Source organism: Oncorhynchus mykiss, chromosome Y (assembly GCF_013265735.2).
Source record: "Oncorhynchus mykiss isolate Arlee chromosome Y, USDA_OmykA_1.1, whole genome shotgun sequence".
Lineage (NCBI taxonomy): Eukaryota > Metazoa > Chordata > Actinopteri > Salmoniformes > Salmonidae > Oncorhynchus > Oncorhynchus mykiss.
This window is the reverse complement of record NC_048593.1, coordinates 40,386,678-40,411,685: the sequence shown is the minus strand read 5'-3', so window position 1 is coordinate 40,411,685 and position 25,008 is coordinate 40,386,678. Positions and strand designations below refer to the sequence as shown.

The following is a 25,008-nucleotide window of genomic DNA, read 5'->3' as shown; positions in this document are numbered from 1 at the left end:
TACTTTTATTATTCAATGTTTTAAATGTTTTACTGCATCACGTTTTCAGCTTTACAGCCTTCTTCGGGGTGTAGGTACAATTTTCTTTCATTCATAACAGGAGTTGTAAAGAACAACAGAAGAGGTGGATGTCCTGAAAGAGACTTGCAGCAAGACACAAAGACTACAAACTTTAAGTCCTTGCAAGATCAGCACTGTGTGTGAATCATTACTACAGATGACTGGAAAAACAGACTATGTAGAGGGACAATCCAGGAGGAATAACATTGTTGTGGAGTCCACATGACACCTGGATGGAGTCTGAGGAGAAAGTGTGTGAAAAATGATCACAGAAAAGCTGCAGATGGATCATAGGTAGATTGAGGTGAAGCCACGCCCAGGTCTGGAATACCTGTAACGAGGTGACAGGTGACAGACCCAGGCAGATAGTGGTCAGGTTCCTACGTTTCAAGGTCAAGATGGATGTTCTAGAGAACTTGAGAGTAACCAACAAATTCCTCAACAAGGACTTCTCTGGAGCTGTGCGCCAGAGGCGGAAAAAAATTATCAGCTATGAAAGCTGCCAGAGAGCAGGGACATTGCTTACATCCGAATGATTCATTGTCTACCCTCCGTTCCAAAAGCCTGGGAGGAGTGAGATAGCCTGGGAGCCTGGGAGGAGTGAGACACACACACACACACACACACACGGGAATGTTTGACTGACTAATTTAGTGAAACAATGTTTTCCTCATCAATCAACACACTGAGCAAAAAAACAACCCTTCCCACAGTTGATTCTACAAGGAACCCAGAAGGGTTCTACCTGGAACCATAAAGGGTTCTACCTGGAACCATAAAGGGTTCTACCTGGAACCATAAAGGGTTCTACCTGGAACCATAAAGGGTTCTACTTATAGGGGGACGACAAAATAACTATTTGGGAACCCTTTTTTCTACGAGTGTGGCGTTTGCTATGTATTTGTATGTATTATTTATTTAATAAAGATCCCCATTAGTTCCTGCAACCGGAAGGTTGCAAGCATCTTGACCTACAGCATCACCGCTTGGAATGGCAATTGCTTGGCATCCAACCACAAGGCGCTACGGAGGGTAATGTGTACGGCCCAGTACATCACTGGGACCAAGCTCCTTGCCATCCAGGACCTCTTTGCCAGGTGGTGTCAGAGGAAGACCTTAAAAATGGTCAAATACTCCAGCCACCCAAGTCATAGACTGTTCTCTCTGCTTATGCTACACATAGATACATAACATACAATCAGCTAGTTCATTTTCTTGCACCTGCTACTGAAATGGTGGCTGCAGTTTAAATTATTTTTAAATAGTCTTCTTATACATTTTCAATTCTGAATGCGGGTTTTAGGTGAATAAAAATTCAACCTGTTGGATATCCTGACTTCCAATAGGAATGACATATCAGGGAAGGACGGAGTAGAGTCAGGTGTCAGATGCAGAGGAGGAAGGAACGTAGGCTACACTGACAGAACACAGCCTGTTGTGACTTATTGGTTAATCATAACACACATCCACAGGCAAGATTGCAAGGAAATCCTTTTATGGGCAGGACATAGTAACATTGGGCAGGGTGATGTTCCGACCTGTTTTACCGGTTCTCTCTGTCCTTCCCTTTACAGGAAATCAAAGCTGAATAAGGTGTGTGTAGTAGTTGGCCCGTGGTCACTGCTGTTTTGTAATCATGAGTGGACCAGAATCTCTGTTTGATACTCAAAAAGAAGCTTGCTGTAGTTGGTGTGTTGGAATGAATAGTCAAGGTTTCTCCACAAGTCCAGTGCTTGTATGGGTAGACCAGACGGAAGGTACGTTTGTTATTGTCTCTCATATTTACAATTGTTACAACTCAGAAACGTAAGATGAGGGAGAGGGAACAGGGAGAGAAGCAGGGAGACAGGGCGAGAAGCAAGATGTTAAGGAAGAATGAAAAACATTAATTGCTGTAATTGTATCTGTGATCTTAGATGAGACCTTCACATGGTGCTGTTAGACTGGGGTTATATAGTTCCATTACATGGTGTTGTTAGACTGGGGTTATATAGTTCCATTACATGGTGTTGTTAGACTGGGGTTATATAGTTCCATTACATGGTGTTAGACTGGGGTTATATAGTTCCATTACATGGTGTTGTTAGACTGGGGTTATATAGTTCCATTACATGGCGTTAGACTGGGGTTATATAGTTCCATTACATGGTGTTGTTAGACTGGGGTTATATAGTTCCATTACATGGTGTTAGACTGGGGTTATATAGTTCCATTACATGGTGTTGTTAGACTGGGGTTATATAGTTCCATTACATGGTGTTAGACTGGGGTTATATAGTTCCATTACATGGTGTTGTTAGACTGGGGTTATATAGTTCCATTACATGGTGTTAGACTGGGGTTATATAGTTCCATTACATGGTGTTAGACTGGGGTTATATAGTTCCATTACATGCTGTTAGACTGGGGTTATATAGTTCCATTACATGGTGTTGTTAGACTGGGGTTATATAGTTCCATTACATGGTGTTGTTAGACTGGGGTTATATAGTTCCATTACATGGTGTTAGACTGGGGTTATATAGTTCCATTATATGGTGTTAGACTGGGGTTATATAGTTCCATTACATGGTGTTAGACTGGGGTTAAATAGTTCCATTACATGGTGTTGTTAGACTGGGGTTATATAGTTCCATTACATGGTGTTAGATTGGGGTTATATAGTTCCATTACATGGTGTTAGACTGGGGTTATATAGTTCCATTACATGGTGTTAGACTGGGGTTATATAGTTCCATTACATGGTGTTGTTAGACTGGGGTTATATAGTTCCATTACATGGTGTTGTTAGACTGGGGTTATATAGTTCCATTACATGGTGTTAGACTGGGGTTATATAGTTCCATTACATGCTGTTAGACTGGGGTTATATAGTTCCATTACATGCTGTTAGACTGGGGTTATATAGTTCCATTACATGGTGTTGTTAGACTGGGGTTATATAGTTCCATTACATGGTGTTAGACTGGGGTTATATAGTTCCATTACATGGTGTTAGACTGGGGTTATATAGTTCCATTACATGGTGTTAGACTGGGGTTATATAGTTCCATTACATGCTGTTAGACTGGGGTTATATAGTTCCATTACATGGTGTTGTTAGACTGGGGTTATATAGTTCCATTACATGGTGCTGTTAGACTGGGGTTATATAGTTCCATTACATGGTGTTAGACTGGGGTTATATAGTTCCATTATATGGTTTTAGACTGGGGTTATATAGTTCCATTATATGGTGTTAGACTGGGGTTATATAGTTCCATTACATGGTGCTGTTGGACTGGGGTTATATAGTTCCATTATATGGTGTTGTTAGACTGAGGTTATATAGTTCCATTACATGGTGTTGTTAGACTGGGGTTATATAGTTCCATTACATGGTGTTAGACTGGGGTTATATAGTTCCATTACATGGTGTTAGACTGGGGTTATATAGTTCCATTACATGGTGTTAGAATGGGGTTATATAGTTCCATTACATGGTGTTAGACTGGGGTTATATAGTTCCATTACATGCTGTTAGACTGGGGTTATACAGTTCCATTACATGGTGTTGTTAGACTGGGGTTGTATAGTTCCATTACATGGTGTTGTTAGACTGGGGTTGTATAGTTCCATTACATGGTGTTGTTAGACTGGGGTTATATAGTTCCATTACATGCTGTTAGACTGGGGTTGTATAGTTCCATTACATGGTGTTAGACTGGGGTTATATAGTTCCATTACATGGTGTTAGACTGGGGTTGTATAGTTCCATTACATGGCGTTGTTAGACTGGGGTTATATAGTTCCATTACATGGTGTTAGACTGGGGTTGTATAGTTCCATTACATGGCGTTGTTAGACTGGGGTTATATAGTTCCATTACATGGTGTTAGACTGGGGTTGTATAGTTCCATTACATGGCGTTGTTAGACTGGGGTTGTATAGTTCCATTTCATGCTGTTAGACTGGGGTTGTATAGTTCCATTACATGGTGTTAGACTGGGGTTATCTAGTTCCATTACATGGTGTTAGACTGGGGTTATATAGTTCCATTACATGGTGTTAGACTGGGGTTATATAGTTCCATTACATGGTGTTAGACTGGGGTTATATAGTTCCATTACATGGTGTTAGACTGGGGTTATATAGTTCCATTACATGGTGTTAGACTGGGGTTATATAGTTCCATTACATGGTGTTAGACTGGGGTTATATAGTTCCATTACATGGTGTTAGACTGGGGTTGTATAGTTCCATTACATGCTGTTAGACTGGGGTTATATAGTTCCATTACATGGTGGTGTTAGACTGGGGTTATATAGTTCCATTACATGCTGTTAGACTGGGGTTATACAGTTCCATTACATGGTGTTGTTAGACTGGGGTTATATAGTTCCATTACATGGTGTTGTTAGACTGGGGTTATATAGTTCCATTACATGGTGTTAGACTGGGGTTATATAGTTCCATTACATGCTGTTAGACTGGGGTTATATAGTTCCATTACATGGTGTTGTTAGACTGGGGTTATATAGTTCCATTACATGGTGTTAGACTGGGGTTATATAGTTCCATTACATGCTGTTAGACTGGGGTTATACAGTTCCATTACATGGTGTTGTTAGACTGGGGTTGTATAGTTCCATTACATGGTGTTGTTAGACTGGGGTTGTATAGTTCCATTACATGGTGTTGTTAGACTGGGGTTATATAGTTCCATTACATGCTGTTATAGTTCCATTACATGGTGTTAGACTGGGGTTATATAGTTCCATTACATGGTGTTAGACTGGGGTTATACAGTTCCATTACATGGTGTTGTTAGACTGGGGTTATATAGTTCCATTACATGGTGTTAGACTGGGGTTATATAGTTCCATTACATGGTGTTGTTAGACTGGGGTTATATAGTTCCATTACATGGTGTTAGACTGGGGTTGTATAGTTCCATTACATGGTGTTAGACTGGGGTTGTATAGTTCCATTACATGGTGTTAGACTGGGGTTGTATAGTTCCATTACATGGCGTTGTTAGACTGGGGTTATATAGTTCCATTACATGGTGTTAGACTGGGGTTGTATAGTTCCATTACATGGTGTTAGACTGGGGTTATATAGTTCCATTACATGGTGTTAGACTGGGGTTGTATAGTTCCATTACATGGCGTTGTTAGACTGGGGTTGTATAGTTCCATTACATGGCGTTGTTAGACTGGGGTTGTATAGTTCCATTACATGGTGTTGTTAGACTGGGGTTATATAGTTCCATTACATGGTGTTAGACTGGGGTTGTATAGTTCCATTACATGGCGTTGTTAGACTGGGGTTGTATAGTTCCATTACATGGCGTTGTTAGACTGGGGTTGTATAGTTCCATTACATGGTGTTGTTAGACTGGGGTTATATAGTTCCATTACATGGTGTTAGACTGGGGTTGTATAGTTCCATTACATGGCGTTGTTAGACTGGGGTTATATAGTTCCATTACATGCTGTTAGACTGGGGTTATATAGTTCCATTACATGGTGTTCGACTGGGCTTATATAGTTCCATTACATGGCGTTGTTAGACTGGGGTTGTATAGTTCCATTACATGGCGTTGTTAGACTGGGGTTGTATAGTTCCATTACATGGTGTTGTTAGACTGGGGTTGTATAGTTCCATTACATGGTGTTCGACTGGGGTTATATAGTTCCATTACATGGTGTTGTTAGACTGGGGTTATATAGTTCCATTACATGGTGTTAGACTGGGGTTGTATAGTTCCATTACATGGCGTTGTTAGACTGGGGTTATATAGTTCCATTACATGGTGTTAGACTGGGGTTGTATAGTTCCATTACATGGTGTTAGACTGGGGTTATATAGTTCCATTACATGCTGTTAGACTGGGGTTGTACAGTTCCATTACATGGCGTTGTTAGACTGGGGTTATATAGTTCCATTACATGGTGTTAGACTGGGGTTGTATAGTTCCATTACATGGTGTTAGACTGGGGTTGTATAGTTCCATTACATGCTGTTAGACTGGGGTTGTATAGTTCCATTACATGGTGTTAGACTGGGGTTATATAGTTCCATTACATGGTGTTAGACTGGGGTTATATAGTTCCATTACATGGTGTTAGACTGGGGTTGTACAGTTCCATTACATGGCGTTGTTAGACTGGGGTTATATAGTTCCATTACATGGTGTTGTTAGACTGGGGTTGTATAGTTCCATTACATGGCGTTGTTAGACTGGGGTTGTATAGTTCCATTACATGGCGTTGTTAGACTGGGGTTGTATAGTTCCATTACATGGTGTTTGACTGGGGTTATATAGTTCCATTACATGCTGTTAGACTGGGGTTGTATAGTTCCATTACATGGTGTTAGACTGGGGTTGTACAGTTCCATTACATGCTGTTAGACTGGGGTTGTATAGTTCCATTACATGGCGTTGTGCGCTATTTCCTATGTATGAATTTCAGTTCCCTATTATGAGTGAACTGCCTTTAGGAAGTAACACCCCCAGGAAGTGTCCTAAATGGCTTCATATTCCCTATATAGTGCACTACATTCCACCAGAGCCCTATGAAGTAGTACACTATACAGGAATAGAAGGCCATTTGTGACGAATCTCTTGTGTAGGATCCGCCTCCTGAACAATGTTTTTCTACATGTTGGAGTGGTTTATCATGTAGGAGTGGCGTAAGTAAAAACGAAACTAAATCTGTCTTTGTTTTTCAGCAGGATCCATTTGGAGACGACAGAGCACAAGATAATCTCTATTCACGGAGAGAGGAGATAACAGAGTAAGTATCCAGAATGGAAATAGAGGAAAGACAGAGCAGATTAAAAAGTGATTTTCTAAATTATAGAGTATTAGACAGGAAGTTCATTGAATAACGGTTGAACTAAGTCCTTGTCACCGGCAACGTTGACAGAGGAAGTGAATGTTAAGATGGTGGTGGAGATTAGACCATTGTTAATAAAAAGTACTTTGGTGGTGAATGGAATAATGAATACATTTTTGATAACCACATACAATGACAATGGCAATTACATGAACATTCAATTCGCTATGAGTTTCATTACTGAGATTGCCCCTGAGGTGTATAACTTTGAACAGAGTTGATGGGAATTAACACATAGTGTAGAGTGTAGGATATCCTGCACACTGTTGTTCCATGGAAGTAGGAGTCCCAGCAAACATGTCCACATTGGCACGATGTGGGCCCAATGCAGGTTAAAACATTGGCCCCATGTAGGCCGCTCACATTCGACCGATGCGACTACACTGTACAATAACATACTACACTCTGCAGTATCCCTCATGTGTAGGAGTTACTATAGAATTTTGTCGTATACTGTAGATACTACAGTAATACTACAGTAATGTCTGCAAAACCACTACAGTTTTTTTTTAACTATAGTAAATACTACAGTATTTAATTTGCTTATACCCTGCCCATTCCCCTCCCCATATCCATATCAACTCATCTTCTAAACACTCTCCTGCAACCAGCCTCACCAATTTATATTTATAAAAAATTATTATTTACCTCAGATCTGTAATCCTCCAAGAAGCTAGCCAGAAACTCCAAGAAGCTAGCCAGAAACTAGCCAGAAGCTAGCCAGGAGCTAGCCCAGAAGCTAATCCAGAAGCTAATCAGAAGCTAGCCACGGTTTGTGGTCATCAGCTATCCTTTAGCTCGAAAATCTATCGCCAGTTTTGTACGGCGCAGCGCGGCTCGGAACGGAACATACCGGACCAATTTTTCTCTCCATGTCCCTGGATTTCAACTGCTCTCTGGACATTCATACCCGGATCTCACAGCTAGCTAGCTGCTATCCGTGTGACAGTCGGCTTTCGTCGATTCCGGAGCAAACATAGATTGTTCCGGTGCTAGCCAGCTCCGTCAATCACTCCTGAGTTCCATCATTCACTCCTGGGCTGCAGTCACCTATCCGGACCCGTTTCACTGCCTACGCGGAGCCCCACCGGGCCTTCACAACTGGACTGCCGACGTTATCTACCTGAAGGAGATCCGGCTGGCTCCTCTGTCGCGACGTTACCTGAACGCCCATCTGCGGCCCGCTAACCGTTAGCTGTCTTACCGGCTGCTATCTGAATAGACAATCGGACAATTTATTTATTTTTATTATTATTATGTTTTCTTCTCGGGCCTCTATAACTATATCTATTGTTCTTATTTTTGTTGTTGTTGTGTGATTTGGATTAATCCCCTCTACCTCACGGAACCCCACTAATCTACTGACCGAACGCAAGAGGTGGCTAACAACAGACTCCATCCTATGCTAGCTTGCTACCGGTTGGCTTGGCTAGCTGTCTAAATCGCCGTGACCCTCAACCAACCTCTCCACTCACTGGACCCTTTTGATCACTCGACTAAGCATGCCTCTCCTTAATGTCAATATGTCTTGTCCATTGCTGTTCTGGTTAGTGTTTATTGGCTTATTTCACTGTAGAGCCTCTAGTCCTGCTCACTATACCTTATCCAACCTATTAGTTCCACCACCCACACATGCAATGACATCTCCTGGTTTCAATGATGTTTCTAGAGACAATATCTCTCTCTTCATCACTCAATACCTAGGTTTACCTCCACTGTATTCACATCCTACCTTACCTTTGTCTGTACATTATACCTTGATGCTATTTTATCGCCCCCAGAAACCTCCTTTTACTCTCTGTTCCAGACGTTCTAGACGACCAATTCTTATTGCTTTTAGTCGCACCCTTATTCTACTCCTCCTATGTTCCTCTGGCGATGTAGAGGTGAATCCAGGCCCTGCAGTGCCTAGCTCCACTCCTATTCCCCAGGCGCTCTCTTTTGACGACTTCTGTAACCGTAATAGCCTTGGTTTCATGCATGTTAACATTAGAAGTCTCCTCCCTAAGTTTGTTCTATTCACTGCTTTAGCACACTCTGCCAACCCGGATGTTCTAGCTGTGTCTGAATCCTGGCTTAGGAAGACCACCAAAAATTCAGACATTTTAATTCCAAACTACAACATTTTCAGACAAGATAGAACTGCCAAAGGGGGCGGTGTTGCAATCTACTGCAAAGATAGCCTGCAGAGTTCTGTCCTACTATCCAGGTCTGTACCCAAACAATTTGAACTTCTACTTTTAAAAATCCACCTCTCTAAAAACAAGTCTCTCACCGTTGCCGCCTGCTATAGACCACCCTCTGCCCCCAGCTGTGCTCTGGACACCATATGTGAACTGATTGCCCCCCATCTATCTTCAGAGCTCGTGCTGCTAGGCGACCTAAACTGGAACATGCTTAACACCCCAGCCATCCTACAATCTAAACTTGATGCCCTCAATCTCACACAAATTATCAATGAACCTACCAGGTACCTCCCCAAAGCCTTAAACATGGGCACCCTCATAGATATCATCCTAACCAACTTCCCCTCTAAATACACCTCTGCTGTCTTCAACCAAGATCTCAGTGATCACTGCCTCATTGCCTGCATCCGTAATGGGTCAGCGGTCAAACGACCTCCTCTCATCACTGTAAAACGCTCCCTGAAACACTTCAGCGAGCAGGCCTTTCTAATCGACCTGGCCGGGGTATCCTGGAAGGATATTGACCTCATCCCGTCAGTAGAGGATGCCTGGATATTTTTTTTAAATGCCTTCCTAACCATCTTAAATAAAAATGCCCCATTCAAGAAATTTAGAACCAGGAACAGATATAGCCCTTGGTTCTCCCCAGACCTGACTGCCCTTAACCAACACAAAAACATCCTATGGCGTTCTGCATTAGCATCGAACAGCCCCCGTGATATGCAGCTGTTCAGGGAAGCTAGAAACCATTATACACAGGCAGTTAGAAAAGCCAAGGCTAGCTTTTTCAAGCAGAAATTTGCTTCTTGCAACACTAACTCAAAAAAGTTCTGGGACACTGTAAAGTCCATGGAGAATAAGAACACCTCCTCCCAGCTGCCCACTGCACTGAAGATAGGAAACACTGTCACCACTGATAAATCCACCATAATTGAAAATTTCACTAAGCATTTTTCTACTGCTGGCCATGCTTTCCACCTGGCTACTCCTACCCCTGTCAACAGCACGGCACCCCCAACAGCAACTCGCCCAAGCCTTCCCCATTTCTCCTTCTCCCAAATCCATTCAGCTGATGTTCTGAAAGAGCTGCAAAATCTGGACCCCTACAAATCAGCCGGGCTAGACAATCTGGACCCTTTCTTTCTAAAATTATCTGCCGAAATTGTTGCCACCCCTATTACTAGCCTGTTCAACCTCTCTTTCGTGTCGTCTGAGATTCCCAAAGATTGGAAAGCAGCTGCGGTCATCCCCCTCTTCAAAGGGGGGGACACTCTTGACCCAAACTGCTACAGACCTATATCTATCCTACCATGCCTTTCTAAGGTCTTCGAAAGCCAAGTCAACAAACAGATTACCGACCATTTTGAATCTCACCATACCTTCTCTGCTATGCAATCTGGTTTCAGAGCTGGTCATGGGTGCACCTCAGCCACGCTCAAGGTCCTAAACGATATCTTAACCGCCATCGATAAGAAACATTACTGTGCAGCCGTATTCGTTGATCTGGCCAAGGCTTTCAACTCTGTCAATCACCACATCCTCATCGGCAGACTCAACAGCCTTGGTTTCTCAAATGATTGCCTCGCCTGGTTCACCAACTACTTCTCTGATAGAGTTCAGTGTGTCAAATCGGAGGGTCTGTTGTCCGGACCTCTGGCAGTCTCTATGGGGGTGCCACAGGGATCAATTCTTGGACCGACTCTCTTCTCTGTATACATCAATGAGGTCGCTCTTGCTGCTGGTGAGTCTCTGATCCACCTCTACGCAGACGACACCATTCTGTATACTTCCGGCCCTTCTTTGGACACTGTGTTAACAACCCTCCAGGCAAGCTTCAATGCCATACAACTCTCCTTCCGTGGCCTCCAATTGCTCTTAAATACAAGTAAAACTAAATGCATGCTCTTCAACCGATCGCTACCTGCACCTACCCGCCTGTCCAACATCACTACTCTGGACGGCTCTGACTTAGAATACGTGGACAACTACAAATACTTAGGTGTCTGGTTAGACTGTAAACTCTCCTTCCAGACCCATATCAAACATCTCCAATCCAAAGTTAAATCTAGAATTGGCTTCCTATTTCGCAACAAAGCATCCTTCACTCATGCTGCCAAACATACCCTTGTAAAACTGACCATCCTACCAATCCTCGACTTTGGCGATGTAATTTACAAAATAGCCTCCAATACCCTACTCAACAAATTGGATGCAGTCTATCACAGTGCAATCCGTTTTGTCACCAAAGCCCCATATACTACCCACCATTGCGACCTGTACGCTCTCGTTGGCTGGCCCTCGCTTCATACTCGTCGCCAAACCCACTGGCTCCATGTCATCTACAAGACCCTGCTAGGTAAAGTCCCCCCTTATCTCAGCTCGCTGGTCACCATAGCATCTCCCACCTGTAGCACACGCTCCAGCAGGTATATCTCTCTAGTCACCCCCAAAACCAATTCTTTCTTTGGCCGCCTCTCTTTCCAGTTCTCTACTGCCAATGACTGGAACGAACTACAAAAATCTCTGAAACTGGAAACACTTATCTCCCTCACTAGCTTTAAGCACCAACTGTCAGAGCAGCTCACAGATTACTGCACCTGTACATAGCCCACCTATAATTTAGCCCTATCAACTACCTCTTTCCCAACTGTATTTAATTTATTTATTTATTTTGCTCCTTTGCACCCCATTATTTTTATTTCTACTTTGCACATTCTTCCATTGCAAAACTACCATTCCAGTGTTTTACTTGCTATATTGTATTTACCTTGCCACCAAGGCCTTTTTTGCCTTTACCTCCCTTCTCACCTCATTTGCTCACATTGTATATAGACTTGTTTATACTTTATTATTGACTGTATGTTTGTTTTACTCCATGTGTAACTCTGTGTTGTTGTATCTGTCGAACTGCTTTGCTTTATCTTGGCCAGGTCGCAATTGTAAATGAGAACTTGTTCTCAACTTGCCTACCTGGTTAAATAAAGGTAAAATAAATAAATAAAAAAATCCCCATTTGGTACATGCAAGTTGTAAAAAATATCAGAAGCGCTGAACTATCTGTTCAGACCCCAGTCCTTCCTACAGATTATGAAAATGGGCTATTTTAATATTTCTCCAGTAATACTAATAGAGCAAAAGAGAAAGCCTCCAGTTCTATGTCAAAGATAAACACAACTAAAACAATACGGTAAATACTACAGTATATTACAATCTGCAGAAACACTACATTAATTACTACAGTATATTACAATCTGCAGAAACACTACATTAATTACTACAGTATATTACAATCTGCAGAAACACTACATTAATTACTACAGTATATTACAATCTGCAGAAACACTACATTAATTACTATAGGGTACACTACAGTTCTCTTTTACTACAGTATTTATACTATAGTTAACTGTAAATACTACAGCATACCACAGTAAATACTACAGTATTCATTGTAGTGTTTTTGCCAATTTTTTTTCTGGGTTTTTGATGTGGGTTAGCCCGTGCTGGACTTGGTGTGGGTTAGCCTGTGTTGGGCTGGTGTGGGCTTTTTGTGTCTAGCATGTGTTAGGCTGATTTGAGTTTGGTGTAGGCTATGCCTGTGTTGGGTTGGTCTTGGCTGGCCCGTGTAAGGCTAATGTGGGCTTGGTGTGGGATAACCAGTGTTGGGCTGGTGTGAGCTTGGTGTTGGCTAGCCTGTGTTGGGATGGTGTGGTCTCGGTGTATACAAGTGTTGGGCTGGTGTGGGGTACCATGTGCTGGGCAGGATGGGCTTGACGTGGGATAGCTAGTGCCCACCTTACCCACCGAATACTCACATGGGCCAATGGGGTCATATTTGCTGGCTTTCCTGGCTTCTATGGCAACAGACCAACAAATACACACAGCTTACAGTAGCTTTATACAGTGGGTGAGAAATCAGGGCAAAGGGTTTCAAAATGCCTTCTATCCCATTCACTAGGAAATAACTTTAAAAGTGTATGCTTTTACAGTATATGTATGGTAATTAGTTTGTAAGATGCGTAGTTCAGCAGTGTGTTAGCTGTATTAGATCGATATGTATGGTAATTAGTTTGTAAGATGCGTCGTTCAGCAGTGTTTTAGCTGTATCAGATCGATATGTATGGTAATTAGTTTGTAAGATGCGTCGTTCAGCAGTGTTTTAGCTGTATCAGATCGATATGTATGGTAATTAGTTTGTAAGATGTGTCGTTCAGCAGTGTGTTAGCTGTATCAGATCGATATGTATGGTAATTAGTTTGTAAGATGCGTCGTTCAGCAGTGTTTTAGCTGTATCAGATCGATATGTATGGTAATTAGTTTGTAAGATGCGTCGTTCAGCTGTGTGTTAGCTGTATCAGATCGATATGTATGGTAATTAGTTTGTAAGATGCGTCGTTCAGCAGTGTGTTAGCTGTATCAGATCGATATGTATGGTAATTAGTTTGTAAGATGCGTCGTTCAGCAGTGTGTTAGCTGTATCAGATCGATATGTATGGTAATTAGTTTGTAAGATGCGTCGTTCAGCAGTGTGTTAGCTGTATCAGATCGATATGTATGGTAATTAGTTTGTAAGATGCGTCGTTCAGCAGTGTGTTAGCTGTATTAGATCGATATGTATGGTAATTAGTTTGTAAGATGCGTCGTTCAGCAGTGTGTTAGCTGTATTAGATCGATATGTATGGTAATTAGTTTGTAAGATGTGTCGTTCAGCTGTGTTTTGGCTGTATCAGATCGATATGTATGGTAATTAGTTTGTAAGATGCGTCGTTCAGCAGTGTGTTAGCTGTATCAGATCGATATGTATGGTAATTAGTTTGTAAGATGTGTCGTTCAGCTGTGTTTTGGCTGTATCAGATCGATATGTATGGTAATTAGTTTGTAAGATGCGTCGTTCAGCAGTGTGTTAGCTGTATCAGATCGATATGTATGGTAATTAGTTTGTAAGATGTGTCGTTCAGCTGTGTTTTGGCTGTATCAGATCGATATGTATGGTAATTAGTTTGTAAGATGCGTCGTTCAGCAGTGTGTTAGCTGTATCAGATCGATATGTATGGTAATTAGTTTGTAAGATGCGTCGTTCAGCAGTGTGTTAGCTGTATCAGATCGATATGTATGGTAATTAGTTTGTAAGATGTGTCGTTCAGCTGTGTTTTGGCTGTATCAGATCGATATGTATGGTAATTAGTTTGTAAGATGCGTCGTTCAGCAGTGTGTTAGCTGTATCAGATCGATATGTATGGTAATTAGTTTGTAAGATGCGTCGTTCAGCAGTGTTTTAGCTGTATCAGATCGATATGTATGGTAATTAGTTTGTAAGATGCGTCGTTCAGCAGTGTTTTAGCTGTATCAGATCGATATGCATGGTAATTAGTTTGTAAGATGCGTCGTTCAGCTGTGTGTTAGCTGTATCAGATCGATATGTATGGTAATTAGTTTGTAAGATGCGTCGTTCAGCTGTGTGTTAGCTGTATCAGATCGATATGTATGGTAATTAGTTTGTAAGATGCGTCGTTCAGCAGTGTGTTAGCTGTATCAGATCGATATGTATGGTAATTAGTTTGTAAGATGCGTCGTTCAGCAGTGTGTTAGCTGTATCAGATCGATATGTATGGTAATTAGTTTGTAAGATGCGTCGTTCAGCAGTGTGTTAGCTGTATCAGATCGATATGTATGGTAATTAGTTTGTAAGATGCGTCGTTCAGCAGTGTTTTAGCTGTATCAGATCGATATGTATGGTAATTAGTTTGTAAGATGCGTCGTTCAGCAGTGTGTTAGCTGTATCAGATCGATATGTATGGTAATTAGTTTGTAAGATGCGTCGTTCAGCAGTGTGTTAGCTGTATCAGATCGATATGTATGGTAATTAGTTTGTAAGATGCGTCGTTCAGCAGTGTGTTAGCTGTATCAGATCGATATGTATGGTAATTAGTTTGTAAGATGCGTCGTTCAGCAGTGTGTTAGCTGTATCAGATCGATATGTATGGTAATTAGTTTGTAAGATGTGTCGTTCAGCTGTGTTTTGGCTGTATCAGATCGATATGTATGGTAATTCGTTTGTAAGATGTGTCGTTCAGCAGTGTTTTAGCTGTATTAGATCGAGCTGAAATTGTATTTTAACTGTATTAGAAATACTTATTTTAATTACTTCTGAGTATTTTGTCATTTGAATTACACTGGGTTGAACTACAATCCAATGTATTCGATATTTGTTATTCTCAAAATACTGTCATTTGTATTTTCAAAATGCTAAATACGTTTACATTTTGTGGCCCCTCGCTTTTCATCCTGCATTGGTATCAGAAGTCTAATTGCACTATGGCCTAATAAAAGCTTCTGCTACAGGACAAATATAAATGTATATGTAAAAGTGAACAATTGCAAAGCATGCTGAGTACTATTCTAATGAGCTCCGCCCCTGAAATGAGTTCAAAAATAATACCCAGTATTAGTATTTGCAGTTTATTTTGGTGTGTTCATTTTCAATTATAGATTTCGATTTTGGTCATTTAGCAGACACTGTTATCCAGCTTGACTTGCTCAACTAAGGTAGATAAACGACAACATATCACAGTCATAGCAAGTAAAACGTTTTTGTAACAGTTACTGAGAATTTTGTTGCTGTTCGGCCCATCTACTTTCCAAATGTATTTTTGTGTTTTGAAACCATATATTTTTTAAATACTGTACAATACAAAATACAAGTCTGGTATTTTGTTTGTAAAAATTAGTAATTCAGCAGGGTTTTAACTATATCAGATGAAGCTGAAATTGTCCCTTGATCTTGACAGTATTTTGTATCAGTATTTCTTCATTGTAATTCAGTCATTTTTGCCTGGTTTTCATTCATCAAACGTAATCTTATTTTGACTGAAACGTTGTTTGTTTCCGGAACATTCTCCCTGTAGACTGGACATGACAAAACCTGTGGAACCAAGATCAACTGGAACAAACGACAGCTCCACGTAAAAATAACATTGTCTTTGTTTAACAAAGCTTCATTCAAATGTGGCCTTCGTTAAACCCAATAGAAAGCAAGGAACAAAGTCCTGACCAACAGCCATTGCCTTTTATCTCAAATCAATCAACTATTTTTGAACCTCTCTCTGAACACAGCCTCTGAGCACACTATACGTCTCTGATTCACGGCCATGCCTCGCACTCATGTGATTTGCAAAGAGAAAATACATGCAATACATTCTTTGGATTGGTTGATATTCCAGGCTTATCTGTGCTGTACTTAGTAAATAGCCTAGGGGAAAGGCTACTCCCTCCTTGCCACAGGAATTATCAGCCTTTGAAGGCGTCATCAGATGCCACAGATGCAAATCTCTTTTCCCTCCACTGTGAGAGAGCCTCAACATAGCTACCTGTCATGGCAGGCAAAGTGATACCAACCCTACCCAATGCTGGAGGGGGGGTAATTCTCATGGACAGTGAACTCATGGACTCACTCTCATTTCTAGATGTCTTGAGTGCAAACGAGTTTGAAGGAGAACAAATCGACCCAGCAGTTGCTTTTGAGACTGAGACAGATTTTTACAAGGGAACCCCACCTAAATGGATGAACTTTTACCTGGCTGATGAGAGGGCAAACTCTGATAGCAGTGCCACACCTACAGGAGAAGAAAAGGACATTGAATGTATCAGAAGAGATGGTTATGAAAAGCTGAGGGAACTCATCAAGTTACAGAGACAGGGCAGTTGGAGTGTAAACAGTATTAAGCTGTTGCACCAGCCAGGCAGCGGAGGAACCACCCTGGCCATGCAAATACTCTGGGACCTGAGGAAAGAGCTCAGGTGTGCTGTTCTAGTCGACCCGTCTTCTGACAAGAAAGATATGGGCAAACAAGTCCAGAAAGACCCCCTGTCGGACACCAGGATTATTGCTAAACAGGTGGTCAAACTTTTTGCTACCGGTGATCCAGAAAACCAGAATACAGTGCTTCTTTTGCAGGACAATGAACACCTGAGGGACCACTTACAGGACTTCCTCATCAGAGAAATAACAGAGCAAAAAATCAGTGCTAAATTCCCTGTGGTCATCGTTCTACAATGCATACGCTCGACCTGTATCATAGACGATGGGGAGGATGAGAGTAGAACTGAGGCAGATTTACTCCTGAAATCACGTCTTTCTGACAAAGAGAAAACAAGCTTTGTGAGCAAAGACAAACTAGTACAGAGACATCACAGAGACGAGATGGGGAAGTTTCACGGCTTTAACATAATGCAAAATAATTTCAATGAAGTATACATGAGAAAAACATTTTGTTCAGAAGAGGGAAAAGAAATCATCAAATATCTTCAGCAAAACAAAGTCTCTCGCAACACCAAACTCTTTGCCTTTTTAGCTCTGGTGAACTCCTGTGTTCCTGGCTCCTACCTCTTACAGTCACAATGTGAGGCATTCCTCAGCCATCAAGACCCCTTTGGTGTGAACTTGTCATTTGAGAAACGCATGCAACCTTTCAGCGATCTCATAGTCACATTCTCAAGACATGGAGGAGAAGACAAGAGAGTCCGCATAGCACACCCAGTACTTGCACATCAATGTGTTGAGTTGCTGGCAGATGCTGGTATAGCTAGGAGCTCAGCAACACTGGACTTTCTGCAGTACTTAACCAGACAACAAATTCAGCCATCCTTGTTACTGTTCTTCAAAGACATGTTAACAAAGAGAGAAACAACCTCAAATGGCCAAGAGATCTTTTCCAGGTTAATTCTAGACATTGAGAAACATGAAGGCATTCCCGAATGTGCGAATGTGTTGAAAACCGCATCAGAAACATTTAAACATGATCCGTTCTACCCTCAATCTCTTGCACGTTTTTACTACATCAAAATGTCTGATTTTACAAGAGCTGAGATTTGGGCTGAAAAAGCTAAAGAGAGAGTTCCCACCAACTCATTCATTGCTGATACACTGGGACAAGTTCATAAGAACCATTTGTATAAACAAGTCAATGGCAAATCAGGTGAAAAATCAGGGACCAGAGATATTTTGTTTTGGGCAGAGAAAGCCATCAAGGCTTTCAAACAAGAGGAGGAGTTAGCTGAAAGGGAATCAGTGAATCACATGGAGGGTGACAGTCCAACGAAAATGTATCACACCTTCAACAACAGGGGAATCTTTGGTTATCTACAGGTTGCTAACATTGTTTATAATTCCCTCACAAATCTCAACCCAAAATGGAGGAAAATCCTTACCCAGGAAATATCAGCTGAACATCTCTCGATACTGTCTGAGGACAGAAAGCTCATGAAGTACCAGACTTTCATCACCAGCCTCAGAGTTGCGGTTGAAAGGAAATTTTATAATTTTTTTGAGAGTTACCTCACTTACTCTGAGCCCAGGAACTGGAAGGATCAGACACCATACTTTCAGCGAGACATTGTTGATTGTTTTTGCAAGTATACAAGTGCCCCCAGTTCAAAAGAGGAACTACCATTAAAGACACTCAAAGAAAAAATGGCCTCTACCTTTCCTGGCCTCTCCACCCTCAATCGAAATGCCAACTTGAGTAAAATCACAGCGCTGTGGAAAATAATCAATAAAGAAAACCCTGACGATGTTAACACTGCCTGTAATTACATCCTGGCCAACATCCTCCAGAACAATGGGCCAGTGGCATCTCCAGAACCCGCAACTCTACCACAACTTAGAGCCATTCTTCAGAAGTTCATGGAGAAAGAAAATACCAAACTTTGGACTCCAGAGTTTTACCTCCTTGTCCTTCTACTGTTTTGGCCCGAGGAGGCAAGAGAGGGCGATGTCACCAATGACATTGATCTTAACAAGTATGTTGAGTGCATGAAACAGGCCTTTGACAACAAATACAAGAAGTACCTACAATCTAGGGAACTTGTGCCCTTGTTTTACCTGGGTAAAGGTGCTGGGTTGAAAAGACTTGTTCACAAATCAAGCATAGACGACATCTGTGTGGATCTGAAAAAAAGGAAATCAAGGACTCTCAATAAAACAAGAGGCAGTGCAGAGATCAGGGACACTTGCATTCAGGATCACCTTCTTCGTGTCAATGGAGTGGTCAGAGTGCATAAAGCATTTGCCCGTATGGCAGATAAAGAGATCGAGATTTGTCCCCAGAAACAGGCCAGTGTGTGGAAGGATGGCAACATCTCATTTTACCTTGGCTTCAATATCAGTGGCCCTCAAGCTTTTGACATAAAGTACACAATGCCCACAGTGAGATCTGGAGGAAATGTTCAGAAACAAAGGGATGATGCCATTGGATCAGAGGGAACCAGAATGGAAGAATCAAAAACATTCAATCGAGGTAAGTCATACCTTGACTTGTATTAGGTCTATTCCACATGATGGTGCCTGTTTTAAATGTTAACAATGAGTGTAAAACTTTGAAGTAAATGTTTACATGCTAATGTTGAATTATCTAGACATTGGGGGCAAAATAAGTGACTTTCTAAAAAATGAATACACAGATGAAAGTTAATCTAATACAGAATATTATGTGGGGTGAATATCTCGATTTATATTCATGTTCGACAGTTGTTTATTTGGTTTAATACAAATATACAATGGTGTGTATAATGTATCCATGGGTTTGTTTCTGAGATACCGGATGGCTCCAAATCCAAAACAAGTGAGAAAATGTTCACCATTGATTCTTATTTCAGGGATTCCAAAGGGCTTTAAGACTCCTAGCCACATTCATGTAAGTAATTATTTATTTTATATATATATATATATATATATATATAGTAATTATACAGATGATTAACAAAACATGCACATGACAGTATTCACACCTTGGCTTTTGTTCAGATTTTGTTCAGATACCTGCAGACACAAAAGTGAGCAGTTCAGTCATCTGCACCCAATACAGCCAGCCTTCAACATATTCTAATAGCCTACATATTCTTACCTCTTTGTTGATTGATATCCCATTGAATTGTGTCCATTCTCTGTTTTAGAAAGATTTGACAAATATGAAAAGACAGATGGTATCATCATAAAACAATATCAATTTAAACCATACAAATTGAGGAGATCGTTCCATTTTTCAGTTAAATGCCTGCAGCTGTTGTCTTTCCATATTCCAATCCAAATATTTCAAGTTGGGCAGTTATGTTCCTGCAAGAACCCCCACCGACTAAGGACGGTTCTCGATGAACCCCACCGACTAAGGACGGTTCTCGATGAACCCCACCGACTAAGGACGGTTCTCGATGAACCCCGCCGACTAAGGACGGTTCTCGCTGAACCCCACCGACTAAGGACGGTTCTCGATGAACCCCCACCGACTAAGGACGGTTCTCGATGAACCCCACCGACTAAGGACGGTTCTCGATGAACCCCACCGAGTAAAGACGGTTCTCGATGAACCCCACCGACTAAGGACGGTTCTCGATGAACCCCACCGACTAAGGACGGTTCTCGATGAACCCCACCGACTAAGGACGGTTCTCGATGAACCCCACCGACTAAGGACGGTTCTCGATGAACCCCACCGACTAAGGACGGTTCTCGCTGAACCCCACCGACTAAGGACGGTTCTCGATGAACCCCCACCGACTAAGGACGGTTCTCGATGAACCCCACCGACTAAGGACGGTTCTCGATGAACCCCACCGAGTAAGGACGGTTCTCGATGAATCCCACCGACTAAGGACGGTTCTCGATGAACCCCACCGACTAAGGACGGTTCTCGATGAACCCCACCGACTAAGGACGGTTCTCAATGAACCCCACCGACTAAGGACGGTTCTCGATGAACCCCCACCGACTAAGGACGGTTCTCGATGAACCCCACCGACTAAGGACGGTTCTCGATGAACCCCGCCGACTATGGGGATCTTAGAAGAACCTTTTGGGGGCAATTTTCTGTGCCGAGAACCCTAAGGTTCTTCAGAGATCTTTGATGATCTTAGAAAAAGCCTTGTTGAACCCCTAATTTGTAGAGTGTAGGGACCAATGATGCAGCATGAACACCATGGCCAGATAGTTGGTCTTAAAGACAATCAAAGTACTCTCTAACTCTGTGCACTGTGTTGTTGTGTTTTATGGATAACAGTTGTATAAGCGTTTGATTAATAAAAGTTGTATTGTATCAAAGCATGGTATAATGACAGTCTCAAACACAGGCGTGGAAAGTCTCATTCCAAACAGAGGCAAATATTGTAGGTAATGCAGCCTGTTGTTATTAACATCATCACTGCTTAGTAGAGAGAATGTAGGCCTTAAAGTGTTGGCTGACATGTTTGTGTTCCTCTTTCTATTCCAGACCCCAACTCTTTGGACAGAACCTGAATTGAAAAACATCCATCCACAATTGACAAAAACCCATTACAGGTTAGCATTTATTATCCATGAATACATTTTTCACTTGAAGGGGAAGGTCAGGATTTTACAACCTGATGTTAGATGGTTCCTCACGCTGACAGAAGTCTAAAAACCAGGAGAAACTCTAATTCGTGGTTCAGTTTTGTCTAAACAGCCGCTCAGTTGGAGTGATGACACGTGTGCAAATGTTCAAAATGTCACGGCCAAATCAACTCAAATCAACTCCATATTTGGTTTGATGTTAATTAAGTTGAAAGAAAACACGCCGCTATTACTTCCATTGATTGTTTGCTAGTGGTTGCCAGGTTAGTTGAAGTTTGTAGGGCTGTTTTTATTTCTTTCTTTGTCTTTTTTCAAGGGGAGCCCTGCTTCATACAAAACAATGCAGCAGGATGATATAATGTATAGATTGTATGATATAAATACGACAATAAAGGCAGTATCATCAGAAATACAACAATACTAGAAAAAAACAGTGAGCTCCAAAAGTATTGGGACAGTGAATTCTGTTGTTGTTTTGTCTCTGTACTCCAGCACTTTGGATTTGAAAGGATACAATGACGATGAGGCTAAAGTGCAAGACTGTCAGACATTACAGCACTTTTTGTATTAGCATTGAGACAAATGAACTTTTATGTGTATTAAAGTACACTGAACAAAAAATATAAATGCAAAATGCAACAATTTCAAATATTTTACGAAGTTAAAGTTCATATTAGGAAATACAATAAATAAAATAAAATAAAATACATATAAATATATTTGATCCTGGATTCCACATGACTAGGAATACAGATACAGAACACAGCTCTAGTGGAGATGACTGCAGTCAGCATGCCAATTGCACGCTCCCTCAAAACTTGAGACATCCGTGGCATTTTTGTTGTGTGACAAACTGCTCGTTTTAGAGTGGCCTTTTATTGTCCCCGGCACAAGGTGCACCTATGTAATTATCCTGCTGTTCAATCAGCTTCTTGATATGCCACACCTGTCAGGTGGATGGATTATCTTGGCAAAGGAGAAATGCTCACTAACAGGTATGGAAGAAAACCAAATGTTTGAGAAATAAGCTTTTTGTGCATATGGAACATTTCTGGGATCTTTTATTTCAGCTCATGAAACATGGGCTCAACACTTTACATGTTGCGTTTATATTTTTGTTCAGTATAGTAAACAAGTAAGTATTTGGTCCCATATTCAAGCTGGAGACTCCACAAACTGGTTGGATGCATTTGGTCAGATTATTTTGTTCCCAACAGAAATGAAATGAATGGTAAATAATGTATTGTGTCATTTTGGAATCACCTTTATTGTAAATAAGAATAGAATATGTTTCTAAACACTTCTACATTAATGTTGCTAATGATGGATAATTAATCGTGAATGACGATGAGCGAGAAAGTTACAGACGCATAAATATCATACCCCCAAGACATCCTAACCTTTCACAATTAGAATAACAGGGGAAGTTACATTAAAGCAGTATGTGTATATTATTACACATAAGTGAATTTGTTCCAATAGAGCACTTTTGGTCCCCTAAAATGGGGGGACTACAGTATGAACAAAAAGTGTTGTAATTTCTAAACGATTCACCTGATATGGATGAAAATACCTTCAAATTAAAGCTGTCTGTCAGCACTTCAACTTCATAGTCATTGTATCATTTCAAATCCACATATGCTGGAGTACGGAGCCAAAACCTTTGTAGCTCACTGTACATTTTGTCTGTGAACAGGTAATTTACCAATTCCCTAAAATGCCCAAATGGCAGTAGTGAATTTTAGGGTACTCAGTTTGGAACGCGGTAGTGAAGACAAACAAGGACAGACAACTTTTTACACACTTCAGCACTCGCGGTCCCGTTCTGTGAGCTTGTGTGGCCTGCCAATTAGTGACTGAGCCGTTGTTGCTCCAAGACGTTTCCACTTCATAATAGCAGCTTTTACAGTTCCTCTAGCAGGGCAGAAATTTTACGAACTGACTTGTTGGAAAGGTGGCGTCCTATGATGATTGCCATGTTGAAAGTCACTGAGCTCTTCATTCTACTGCCAATGTTTGTCTATGGAGATCGCATGGCTGTGTGCTCGATTTTATACACCTGTCAGCAACGAATCCACTAATTCGAAGGGATGTCCACATACTGTATCTTTGGCCATGTCTTGTATTTCCTTCCTCTGTGTGTTAGAAGCGATGTGAGGTAATATGGTAAATTCTGCAAGAGAGCTGTAAATGAATAGAATGCAATGTTGCTCTGCTTTGCCAGTGACAGCCAGCCCACTTCCTGATACAGATCACAGTGATGTCACATCGGTCACACGTAATAATGCGGCGACAGCAACTACATCGCCGTAGTCAAAGCGACATCATTTATTTTACATAGAAAGAAAACCTGAACAATGGATTATAGTTTCTCCTGGCCCATACACTACTTCCTGGGTGAGGAACCATCTAAAATGTATTTTTTTTAATGAGTGCCACTTCTGTCCTTTGGCCCCCTAGGCTCCAGTGCCCCCATGCAGGCCTGTTCCAGTGCAGGTTGACAGGGCTGGTGTTTCTGATGGAGGGGGAGGGGGAGGTGCTTTACAGGACTGTCCAATGGGACGACAGTCTCCTGCACTCCACAGGCCGGACACCTGCCGGACCTCTGTTCAGCATTGAGTGTCCTCGGGGATCTGTTCGTCAGTTACACCTCCCACACTGTGAGATTTCCTCTGGTGAGTTTTGCACTACGTCTTCATCAAAGTTCAGCATCTGTCCAAATGCCAACATAATGTCAACATCTGTCCAAATAGACAATTGTAACACCCACATAATTATTGGGATAAGGGCAGAGTCATTAAAGACTTCAACTGGGTACATGGTAAGGAAACAGATCACGCTAGACAGAATTACACAAATATTATTAATAACTCATTCATTAAGGTGCTACAGTTACAGGGGTAAATATGAAAAAGTTGATGAATTAATTAATTGAAACAAACTGCTTGCCTACTACAGAAGTCCATCAAACAGTGTTCTTAAAGTTGTTTAAGTTGAAGGGTTAAGTACACACGGTTTAAATGTCACAGCAAAGAATTTTTAATTTTTTAAATTCCCAATTCAAATAGATCCGCTTTAGTCGACAGCCACATAGCGGATGTTTTAACGGTGTCGGGGGTGGAGCTGCTTTACAGCTGTGTCACGTTCTGACCATCGTTCGTGTGTGTTTTCCTTGTTTTAGTGTTGGTCAGGACGTGAACTGGGTGGGCATTCTATGTTGGATGTCTTGTTTGTCTATTTCTATGTCCGGCCTGATATGGTTCTCAATCAGAGGCAGGTGTTAGTCATTGTCTCTGATTGGGAACCATATTTAGGTAGCCTGGGTTTCACTGTGTGTTTGTGGGTGATTGTCCTTAGTGTTAGTTTGCACCAGTTTAGGCTGTTTCGGTTTTCATTACGTTTATTATTTTGCACTGTTTGTATTTGGATTCATGTTGCTATAGTCACAATAAACATGGATCGCAATCTACACGCCGCATTTTGGTCCGACTCTCCTTCACACCTAGAAGACCGTTAC

The 25,008-nt window shown here is 41.4% G+C and overlaps 1 protein-coding gene across 6 annotated transcripts in view; it reads left to right on the top strand.

The window, feature by feature from the left end:
- Positions 1-1,639: 1,639 nt before the first annotated feature.
- Positions 1,640-25,008, top strand: part of LOC110510252 (sterile alpha motif domain-containing protein 9-like) — a 36,871-nt gene continuing 13,502 nt past the window's right edge. Inside the window, exons 1-6 of one of the 6 annotated variants that reach the window (XM_036967641.1) lie at positions 1,640-1,817; positions 6,781-6,842; positions 16,036-19,425; positions 19,784-19,821; positions 21,391-21,458; positions 23,952-24,166. In XM_036967641.1, the coding sequence (XP_036823536.1) occupies positions 16,503-19,425; positions 19,784-19,821; positions 21,391-21,458; positions 23,952-24,166 (3,244 nt within the window). In that variant the 5' untranslated portion in view covers positions 1,640-1,817; positions 6,781-6,842; positions 16,036-16,502. The other 5 variants (XM_021591642.2, XM_036967646.1, XM_036967645.1 and 2 more) reach the window with 5 other exon arrangements.